This window comes from Chrysemys picta, chromosome 1 (genome assembly GCF_011386835.1).
Source record: "Chrysemys picta bellii isolate R12L10 chromosome 1, ASM1138683v2, whole genome shotgun sequence".
Lineage (NCBI taxonomy): Eukaryota > Metazoa > Chordata > Testudines > Emydidae > Chrysemys > Chrysemys picta.
In genome coordinates, this window is record NC_088791.1 from 307,733,738 (window position 1) to 307,745,225 (window position 11,488).

An 11,488-nucleotide genomic window follows, 5' to 3' on the forward strand; every position below is an offset into this window, starting at 1 on the left:
TCTAATCAAACCATCCCTTGATATTGACTTGTAAGGGCATGTTTAATGTTGTAAGCAGGGAATTAAACCCACTAATAGGGCAGGAGTTGTTAAATATGCATTCTTTAGATTGTGTTCATAGCTATTAGTTTGCAATACGGGCTCAGTCCTGCTCCTGCCCTTCAGTTCACTGGGAGTTTTGCCATCGATGGATCAAGCACTAAATGAAGACGACATGACAAACCACTTTCATCTTTTTAGATTGCTTTATTAAAAACAAAAACAAAATAATCTCAGAGATAATGGAGTCTCAGTTCCACTAACACCCCTGTACACTCCTCGGGCAATTTACCCTGCTCTGGCAATATACAGAGGCTTTCATGTAAATGAGATTCAGGTCCAAACTGCAGTCATGCAGGACCAGGGGTTTGGTTCCCATTGACTGCAATGAACATTGTATATGTGTAAGGATTGCGGGATTGAGCTCTGGGTTTTCATGGCAACTGAAGATGAATGAAATTCGGCCAAAACATTTTTTGGCTGAAAAATGAAGATTCTGTGACACCAAAACATTTTGCGAATTCATGTCAATTTCCCCAAATTTTTTGTGTAAAAAACACCCAAAAATTCCAAAAAGTTGATGAGTTTTGTTTCAACCGTTTTGAAATGAAACAGGTTGATTTTTCTATTCAAAATGACTTTTCATTTTGAGATTGCCTTCAATTTTTTATATTTAAACCATTGAAAAGATGCTTAAAATCAGAATGGAATGTTTTGTTCAACCTAAAATGGTTTTTTGGTTGTTTCATTTTTTTAAACCTTTTTAATCTGAAGAATTAATTGGAAGTTATTACCCTTCCAAAAAGTTGATGAGTTTTGTTTCAACCGTTTTGAAATGAAACAGGTTGATTTTTCTATTCAAAATGACTTTTCATTTTGAGATTGCCTTCAATTTTTTATATTTAAACCATTGAAAAGATGCTTAAAATCAGAATGGAATGTTTTGTTCAACCTAAAATGGTTTTTTGGTTGTTTCATTTTTTTAAACCTTTTTAATCTGAAGAATTAATTGGAAGTTATTACCCTTCCTAGGGCACACTGACTGGTCACAATAAATCATTTTACTGTAGGAAAAGGGTTAAATCAAACCACAAAGCCCATAGAGCCTTAGATTTACAGCAGTCTAAAAGGGTTTGTAGGTTCATTTCTTAAACAGTTGAATTATAACTGCTTCTGGATATTGATCTGTAAAGCACACTGAACCGTTAATGTTGCAAAGAATTAAGGAATGAGTAGCAGTGGGGAGATGGTGTTGGTTACAGTTTTTATATACACTTCAAAGTCACTTCCAAAAATGAGGACAAGATAATAGTTGAGGATCCCAGCAACAGACATAAGGAACAGGAATGATATGATGCGTTTTCCAAATATGTAACCAGGAGTGCTGGAGGGAAAGAGAGAGAGAAAAGTAATATACCGAGATTTGTCACCTTGCTTGAAAAGTGCTCAACCTCTATAACTGTCATTCAAACCACTTAAAATAGACCTCAGAAGCTCAGATCCATGGGCCAAATTCCTCATTGACTTGCACCCTTTCAACCCCTTTAATTGCAGCAGAGATGCACAGGTGTAAATCAAGTTGGGCCCCCCAGTGCTGAATTCATGCTTCTTCATAATAACGAGTGCTCCATTTAAGAGACACGTGTCTTAGCCATTAAATATGATCATGTCTGATCATATTTAAAACCTAATTCAATAACCTTGTATTTTAATGGTATGTAAAATTTATGGGGGTCAATTTTGTACACCTGGATATTACTCACATTAACCTAAATAGGAGCTGTGTAGACATCAACGGGAGAATGGACCCCTATTCTTTCACTTTGCAAATGGAGAGAGAGAATCACACAGACATACATTGAATTATCACTGTGAGCAGGAGCCTTTCCTCCACCTGCCCTGCAAACACAGTCCACAACGTGTGTCAAGTCCAAACTCCCCTGTTCCCAGAGTTTTGTTTTATTAACAAAGAAAAGAATAGTAAGATGATAGAAAAATCAGCTCCCTTACTCCACTCCAGCATCTTGGGGCTCTGCCAAGCCCAAGTGCTGCTCTGTGTAATTCTTGTACTCCAATATGTACTTGAGCATCTGTGTTTTTTTTTTACTTTAAGTATGTGAGATAATCCAGTAAACAAACCTCTTCTTTCTTTAAACTACCAGTGGAATCATTCTGTCATGCAGGTGTGTAAAATTAATGGGAGATAGTGATGGGAAAGTGGACCCTGTACTTTGTTTTATTTATTCCTTTAGTTGTAAACTCTAGGCACTTATACACAATTGATCAAAAATGCAATAATCTACCGATCCAGCCTGGCTCCAGAATAGACGGACATGGCCTGAAGGTTAGCAAATCCAGGCTATTTTAGCACAAGGACAGGGGTATGTGTTCCAGAGGCAAGAACCCAACATGGAAAAATGTTTTGAAACTGCCCTTTTAAATCAGGGGCCCATTAGCTCTAGTAACTCTACCAAGTGCAACACAGGGAGAAAGAGGTGAATTCTCAGTTAGGCAGGTTCCAGTCCATTTAGGGTTTCATAGCTCAAAACATCACCTTCATCTCCAGGCCTGACTACAGAGCTCTAGGGTGCTCCTAGCATGAAACATTGCTTAAGAAGCAGGCAAACATATTCGGTTTCATCTTAAATCATTCAAAATAGGCTTATCCCTGGTCTTGTCTGGGTTGAGCCTCAGCCATTTTGCCCTCATCTAAGCCCAGTCTCAACCAGACACTGGGTAAGACATTCAAACACACCAGCTGGGGTAGGCAGAAATAGGGCTTGTCTTCACTGCAACGCTAACTCAAGTGATAGCTCGAGTGTTGCTTCTAACTACTCCCATCCACACACACAAACCCTTAATTTGAGTGCAGCAATGTTTTTAATTTGAGTTGGCTGGCCTGCCAGGGGGTAGAGTGTAAAGCTGGAGTTAGCACTAGTCATCTGCTGCTAACACAACTACTCTGCAGTGTGGATGCAGGCCGCTTGAGTGCTGCTAGTCCTCCAATGCCTTCCCACAATTACCCCTGTGTGCCCAGAAAGGACAGACAAGTTCTCCCACAATACACTGTGAAAGAATTCATAGAGTGTCTCATCTTACTACAGCGCTAAGAACCCTGGAATGGGCCCCCAGAAGTCTTAGTGTCATAAATGAGTGAATGTAGTGCCAGTGTGGACACAGCAACTCTAATGTTATTTCACAATGTGGCCGCTATCACTTGAGCTAAACTAACTTGAGAGGAGTAACTCAAGTGTAGATAACTCAAGTTAATTCTGCAGTGAAAACATACCCATATACACATTGAACAAGAAGGATGACAAGATGCCCTACCCATGAAAATGTTAATCACCCAAAACACTTGTAAAACACTCCAGGGAATTCTTACCTTTGTGTCCTCTCTCCCAGATAGCCAACAAAGTACTTTTGCCTCACAAACAAGTATATCAATCCAGCAAAGGCAGCAGCAGCTGAAAGGAAGATAAAGCAACACATATTATAAGCTACCACCCAAGTCTCCCATGTAGGCTCATTATCCATAGAGGTCCATATTGCTGTTCATGCTGGATGGGAAAACTGGGGAAAGTCTGTATTCTGAGAAGCAGGACGAGCGGTGGGACCCAGAAATTGAAGAAAATAAATTATGTGGAGAATTGCACGATATTTCCCGCCACCTTTGCAGAAAACATTGTGGGCCAAATTCTGCCCTCAGTTATACCTTAAAGTCAATAGGAGTGCTCCAGCAGTACATGAGGACCAGTGCTGGGCCCACACGCAGGGCCATGCTCTGCTCTTCAATGAGCGAAGCACTGCATGCGCCCAAGAGCACAATCTGGCATATGTTCTGGTTTCCCCAGAAGCCCTGAGTACAGGGCAGCAGGTCACTGCACTACCCCAGCAGCAGGCCAGGCACCGTACTGTGGTCCGAAATTCAGTTTTCAGCACAAAAAAGGTTTTCTTTGTGTTTTAACGCTGGTTTTTCCCAGGCCAGCAGGCCAAGCCCCTACGTGAGCCCAGCCAAGAGTCTTCTGTCACCCAGAAACAATGACTTACCCTGGGGTTCAGCAAGGCACTCAAGTGTGTGCCTGACTTTAAGCATATGAATACTCCCATGGAATTTAATGGGACTGCTACTCACATGCTTAAAGTTAGAAATGAAGGCTAGTCTAGAAGCAATGAGCAATGCAGCTTTCGCAAACACCCCTACACGCTGGGCACCATTTCCCGGCAGCAGTCTGACAGCACTAATCTCCTCTGGCAGTGTCCTTCCAATCTGTCACCAGTGGTGGATTATAGGAGGTTGAATGGATTGGCTACTCTGGGCCCTGTGCTCTGAAAGGGGTCTCCCAAAATAACCACGCTTCCATTAGGAACCCTCACTGCCTCGTCCACCCCACAGCTGGGAACTGTTACCCCGGATTCCTGACCAATCTGAGCATGTTTAACCGTGAGCCATCCCTGTCTGTAATCTAACTCACAGGAGAGTGAACAGCGAATACATTAGCAACTTGAGGCTGCATGCCTTGCCTCTCTGCAATCTGGCAGAGTAACCTCAGTCTGTCCCTTGCTAAAGCGTGGGGAGGAGGGGTCAGGTCACGAGCCTTTTTAAGAGACAATATTAAACTGAACCTCAGAAGACACACAAATTATATATGTTTATATATAGAGAGAGAGCTGAAGTATGTGTTACCTTGGCTACAAAGCAGCCCAGCACACCAAAGCACAACAAGAAACGTCGGGTATGCATCTCTGCAGTTTTGGCTAGGAAGGAATTAAAAAGGGGGAGTTAAAAACATACTGAGAACAGGAAAAATATCCTTCTGCCTTGAAAACACAGTTACCAGCTTACATATGGAGCATCTGGAGATTTACCTCCCTGTTACCTCGGGACAATGAGGGGTGGCATCCATCCACCACATCAGAAATAGACAGCAGTGCAAAATGGATGGCGTGTGTGAAATCCATCTCCTGAACTGCCGCGGTTAATCATGTCTCATATATTAAATGCCTGATGCACTGTATCAGCTTGGGCAACTCTTGTAGCCCCGGTCCATATTAATCAAATTATTGACAATCAAAACTCAATAATAAGGCAAAAGAGAGGATGGGAATCACAGCAAAGACGAGGCTCTTGTAAAATCTGCCTGTGTTTTTTTTCCTATAGCTTACTAAAAAGGAATTATTTACGCCACTTTGTTCATAAGGGAATGTCGCTGTAGAGGGAAATATTCCTTTATAGGGCCTGGGATACACACCCATGCAGGGGAGTATATTTATGTATTGTAAAGTACAGAGCACATTGCCAGTGCTTAACAAATCAATAATTATTTAATTTTCTTTTCTTTCTTGGGTGGTAGTGAAATTCCCCTTTTCAAAGACGATCACAAGTGACCACAAGAACAAAGCAGCCGGGTCTAGTGGCTAGAGCACTGGTCAGGGACTTGAGAGACCAGAATTCTATTCGCAACTCTGCCACTGACCTCCTGTTGGTCAGTTCACCTCTCTGTACCTCTATCTTGCCTGTTTAGACTGTAGACTCTTTGTGGCAGGGACTCTTTCTTACTATGTGCTTGTGCAATACCTACTACGATAGATTCCTGATCTTGCTTGGCGCCCCGAGGCACAATTATAAAATAAATAATAATGATAATAAAGTACAAGGGCCTGAGCCGACATCAGTGAGGCCTTTCCATTGACTTCAGTGGACTTTGGATCAGGCCACAAGCGAAGGCAAAGATTAAGCTCAACAGCGAAGGTCTTGCTTTCTTCCCTGCCCCTCCTGTGTGGTTTGCATACTCACTTGGCAGTGAAGACACGCTCAAAGGCCGAAGATCCAGCCCGCTGGAAAGTCTTGCCGTTATAGTTCTTGCTTTCATGCTCCACTTTGGTTGCAAAAAAGGCTGTTAAAGAAAGGCAGGGTTTGTTTTGAGGGTTAAACTTGACACGTTGTGCATGCTCAGTATAACGGGCTGCGTTCTTCACTCGACAGCCCTGTATCCCTCTTGGCACCAGAAGGGTGTGCTGGTGTAAACAGGAGCAGAATTTGGGCCAACACAGTCTCATCTAGGTTTAACCAAGCACTTTAGTTCACAAATGTGACATGTAGTCCCTTCTGAAGTGCCTACACATTTTTCTGGGGGCTGGGGGGCCTCACTTCCGAGCCCAGTGCTCACAAAGGAAAAAGTTTATTTGCTATTTTGTCTCCACATCACACAGCTCCATATCCAAACTGGGGGAACATGCATCAAACCCTTCCCTGAGTTACCTTTCACATTCCTGACATGTTGTGTTAAGCCCAACTGTCACCTCTCATTGGAAGAGAAGTCAGATTTTACTGAGCTCTGAGAATCCGTCCCCTCCCCGGTGATATGGAGGGTGTTTTGCCCTTTATCTCATTGGCTTCCATATGGGATTACTGGTCACAGCACCATCTCAAGGCTGGATTAACAACACAGCTGATTTGGGCTGGTTTTGCTAGGGCAGGCACCTGCAGATGAAATGGCCATAACTGATGGAGTGAAGATCAAAGCTTAGCTATATCACAGTGACCAATGCGTGGTAGATTCCCATTTCCATTCATTTGGGTGGAAACAGGGGTCTGGTGGCTGCTACACTCACCTTTTACTTAGCCCTTAATTGAGAAACTTCCACTTAAAATCAGTGAGAGTTCCTCTGAGTAAGGGGTGAAGAAAAGCTGAGAAGGAACCTGAGGATCTGGCTCTTAGGTATCGGTGATCTGTGTTGTACATCTATGGTCCAGAGATCTCAAACACACACCCCTGAATTGTTTTGGGCTTGTGTTGGATCTCAAAGGACCTCTACCATGAACCCTTCCAAAAAAGTGGAACAGATTTTTCTTTTGCACATCCTCACCTGTCCCACCCTTATAATTTTGCTAATTTATAAATGGACACAGATTTAAATTTACTACTAGACACTAGAGACACATCTAGCCTACTTTCCATGAGGATCAAAGACCCAACTGGTTTTTAAACACTGACGCTTTTATATCCTGGGAGGGCCATCCACTACCACACTTTGACCTGAGTCATAAGAGTAGTTCAGCAATGTCAAATAGATGTAGTGTTATGCCAAAAAGGTGCTGCTGGCCTGCCATCAGGAGTCTTGTATGGAATCACAGACTTCTGAAAATAAATGGGTGTGCTAAAGCACTTCCCTTTGTGCCCAACAGTAGGTGCATCTGAAATCCTGGAGTAGTGCACAGCAGCTGGACACAAAGCAGGGAGCTAGGTCCATGTGGCCAAGGGGAGGGTGTGGTGCTAATGGGGGTTCCCAGGTCAAAATGAAGTGATGCTGGCTGGAAAGATGAAACACTTGGCCCAGACATTGTCTCCATTGAAGGCATGCAGCTCCTATTCATGAAAGTGGTGTGAAGCTTCTGGGTCCTGGCCAACTCCTTGCTAAGTGTGGATGACCAGGTAGCATAAGTTGCCAAGAATACTTTCTTTCACCTCCCAGGTTGCTGGGAAACTTCACCACTTCCTCGTGAACCTGGCCACAATGATCTGTGCATTTGTCATCTCCAGGCTGGATTTCTGTAACTCAATGTACATGAAGTTGAATATGAAGACAATATATAGGCTCCAGCTGATGCCAAATGTGGATGCCCCCCTGCATGGCTCAGGCCACTGTAAGAACATCAGGCCTGTGCCCACATTTGTCCACTGGTTCCCAGTTAGCTTCCAACGACAGTTTAAGGCTGTGGTCCCAATTTTCCAAGCAATTAATGGATCAAGCCCCAGACACATCAAAGAATTAATTTCAGTCTTGAACCACTGTGACTGATGCACCCTTCTGGGACAGTGCAGATCTCAAAGCCCAGGATGAAGCATGGGAGAGCTGGGGACAAAGCTCTCTCTGTTGTGGGGATTCATCTATGAAACACTAACAGAGGTGATCAGATGAATCCAGAGTCTGACCATCTTTAGGAAATACTGCAAAACCTCTCTCTTTGAGACAGCCTTTCCACCTCAAGTGAAACTCACAATACAAATACCCTTAACAACCCATTAAACCCTCTCCCGCTCCTCCCCAAAAAGTCCCACCCCAGCCTACCCCAATTAAAATTCTGACCCCGTAAAGGCAGAAATGCCAGAGAGACTCCATTGAAGTCCACTCGGGACTTCATTATTGATATACATTTTACATGGAAGGTGTTCAGATGCTGTGGCGATGAGTGGCACTATAGATAGCTAGATACAGTTGCCATATGACCTTGTTAAGAAGCAGAGGCAGAGAGACTGCCTCTGCCTGGGCACAGCGCTGGCTGGAGTAGCTGGCTTGGGATTTCTGGAACAGCCTGTGTGATGGGTGTTTCTACTGCTGTTCAGTGAAACAGGACTTTGGGTATATTTCTGTGTGAAACTGATTTCTCATCCAAATGGAACCACCCAAACATGCCTAAGAACTTTGCTGAACTGGAACATTAACCTAACTTCTCCCATGTGTGTTGCTTGTTTTTTAATCTCATATTCCTATAAGCTATTTTTTACTCCATTTATCATCACTTTCATTCTGGGGCTAACACCATAGATAAAAGACTTTGGGGGAGGAGGAAGGTATACAAGTCTGCCCTTGATTGGTGGCAGAGAGCCGCAACAGAACACAGAGACGGGACCATTGTGAGTTACACACAAGGGTCAAGTGCAGTGTGTTGCATGCCCTGAGTGTGTGCTAATAACATCTGAACACGTTCCAAGGAATCCCATTTTCCTTTGGGTGACCTCGTAGGTAAATATGGGGTAGTGCTGGTTCCGGGTATGAAATGCAAATTCAGCTCACTTTACCACTTTTATGATTATGCATTTATTTTTATATACACACACACACACGGGTTACACACCTTGGTTCTTGCTATGTCTCCTTTGTGCCGCTTCGTGGAGCAAAGAAGATATAGGGGAAGACTCACCTGTAGAGATCTACTGCACATCCCCACACCATATAGCTGTACTGGGGTGTGCCAAGGTGTGACCATAGCACCCCTCAGGCAGTTCTAATTTGCACCAGGAGTCAAATTAAACCTTGCTGCCCCCAGAAGCAGGGGAGGGGAAAGATGGCTTTCAAACCACATTTCCCCTTCCCGCCCCCCAACTTGTCTTACCTGGATCCTGTGCCAAGCATAGTTCTTGCCATACCCAAGGGTTTGGATCAATAATCTGATGGTCAGGTTTCAATGCTATATAAAATGTGCATGGAGTAGAACAAAAAAATACGAGTTTCCTGGATGGATTAAGTAAAGGAATTGTATTGGAAATATAGGTCTTTGGACTATGTCTCCCCAAACTCCTCTAGTAAAATAACTGGAAACATACCTGGGCACATCTATTAATGATGTGCCTTGATTACCAGGGTCCAAATTCTGCCATGAAAGGTGAATGCACAACACTATTAATGATGGTTATTTACTTGCCAATGCTGTACAAAACAGAGTAAGGCACCGTCCCTGCTCCAAGATCATCATCTCAAAACCTGTTCCTGAAAACGCATAGTGCCTTCATCTGAAGGCAGAATTTGGGTATAAACCACAAACACATTGCTTTTGTGAGAGATAAGAGCTCTCTGTCACACTGCTCAGCTGCATTTTCACTCTGAATGCTGCAGCTCTGCTTGTGCTGCACCCACCCCCGCTGCCAAACTAAGTAGCCCAAGAATGATCTACCCCTACATGAATTCAGTTCCTAAAACTGCACATGGTGCCTGATCCAAAGCCCATTGAGCACCAGGGTCATCTTCCTACTGACGTCAGAGGGCTTTGGATGAGGCCCATAATGAGGAGGTCAGGTATCCATGTCTCAGGTTGCCATCTCACAATTCTCCTGGAACTTGGGGCAACATAAATGAAATCATTTTTTAAAAAAAGTCACCCATCTTTGTGTCTCCTGGGTCAAGTTTTAGGGGATCGAATATGTATAAGACATGAGTGCCAAGTAAAAAGTTTGCAGAAGAAAAACATTTAGTTTGCCTAAGGAACCTTAAAAGAAACTGCGCTAAAGAGATAGCATAAGATAAGCTCTGAAATATCAAATTCCTCTGATGAAGGACGTTTATAACTTTCTCAGCCATGAAGGGGTTAAAACTAGCAAACTGAGAGACTGGAGAATGAGTTTCAGGAAAGTAGGATAACTAGTTAACCTGAAAAAGTAACCAAGCCAGAATCTTTGCTGGTATAATTCAGTACAGTACCCTTGATCATACTCATTTATACCCGCTGAGGATCTGATCCACGTTTCACGTCAGTCGCTCAACTTCCCAACCTCTTCCACATCCAAAACCAGGTCTCTGCTCTTGGACCTATTTACAGAGGTGCAGATAGTGGCTGCTAATACTGACATATATTTAATAACCTTACTATAGTAAACCAAAGATCAGTATCATGTCACCGCTAATATAGCCAGCCACTAGTACAAAAAACTTGTATGCTAAATAGGAAAGGGGGTCAAAGATGTTCTGAAACCAAGCTTCCTCTTATATGCACACACACATATATACACACAGAGCCGTATACAACAGGAGAAAAACGTATTAAAAATAGGTCAATTTACATTTCATATTCAATGCACAATAGATACTAAGAATTCTCTACCCTCTTTCTCAGCTTCCTGTTTCCCCCTAAAATAAATGGTTATCTTTTCTTACCATTTTGGAGAACACTGATAAGGCTGACTATTGCTAGAAGGACAATGCTCCCCAGCACTTCATGGTCCATTTTGGCAGCAGGCTTGTCAGAGTGGACTCTGTAGCCTTTTCAGCAGCGCAGCCCCAGAAAGCACAAGAAGAGGAAGTGACAATCTATCTTATCTTGCATCATGAAATCTTTCTGATGGCTTCACAGCACGACACCACAGCCCCTCTTATTTAGAAATATATCAGTCCATATCTCACAAGCTCTTTGGCTGCCTTTTCCTCCATGTGTAGATCAAATTTATCTACAGATATTGCCCATAGCAACCTAAGGCAATTTGTCCGTGATCCATGAGGATAAATACTGTAGAGAGACGTCTCCTCTTTCAAAAAGCAGGGTAGTCACGATACCTAAGGTCATCTGTTTGATTAGCTGTGACAATTCTAGGAAATCCAGTCAAAAGCAAATGGAGCTCTAGGCTGCAAGAAAGCAGCTGAGGTTGCCATGTCAGTGTCTGCAGGCATCCCAGTACTATAAGAGATATTAGGAGAAGAAGTGTATTATTGAACAGTCAGACCCAGTCATTACTTCATTTTCCCTTATATCCACCTGTACATACTGGGGCAGTTACCCTGCTCCTGAGAGAAAAGGCTAGGCTGATTGGGGAAGCAGCCACAGCTGGGGCCATGCCCCAATCAGGCCACAGCTGGCCCTATAAAAGGGCTGTGAGCCAGCCACTCAGTTAGTCTCTCTTTAGGTGTGGAGAGAAAGACCTGGCTGCCTGGGAGAAAAGGGTACCTGAACTGGAGC

At 43.4% G+C, this 11,488-nt stretch overlaps 1 protein-coding gene across 1 annotated transcript; it reads right to left on the reverse strand.

Annotated features, from left to right (window-relative positions):
* Positions 1-214: 214 nt before the first annotated feature.
* ALOX5AP (arachidonate 5-lipoxygenase activating protein) lies at positions 215-11,218 on the reverse strand. The gene is made up of 5 exons (XM_005286632.5): positions 10,693-11,218; positions 5,837-5,936; positions 4,727-4,797; positions 3,425-3,506; positions 215-1,423 (listed from the first exon to the last, which is right to left on the reverse strand). Exons 1-5 carry the CDS (start codon positions 10,760-10,762, stop codon positions 1,261-1,263), a joined length of 486 nt encoding a protein of 161 aa, XP_005286689.1. The 5' UTR covers positions 10,763-11,218; the 3' UTR covers positions 215-1,260.
* Positions 11,219-11,488: the final 270 nt, after the last annotated feature.

What these genes read in the sequence shown, in the direction of transcription:
- ALOX5AP (XM_005286632.5), bottom strand. Translation starts at nt 10,762, where the DNA reads ATGGACCATGAAGTGCTGGGGAGCATTGTCCTTCTAGCAATAGTCAGC. An exon ending in TATCAGTGTTCTCCAAAATG is followed by an intron (nt 5,937 to 10,692) that starts GTAAGAAAAGAT and finishes TTTCTTTAACAG; the next exon opens with CCTTTTTTGCAACCAAAGTG. An exon ending in GAGCGTGTCTTCACTGCCAA is followed by an intron (nt 4,798 to 5,836) that starts GTGAGTATGCAA and finishes ATTCCTTCCTAG; the next exon opens with CCAAAACTGCAGAGATGCAT.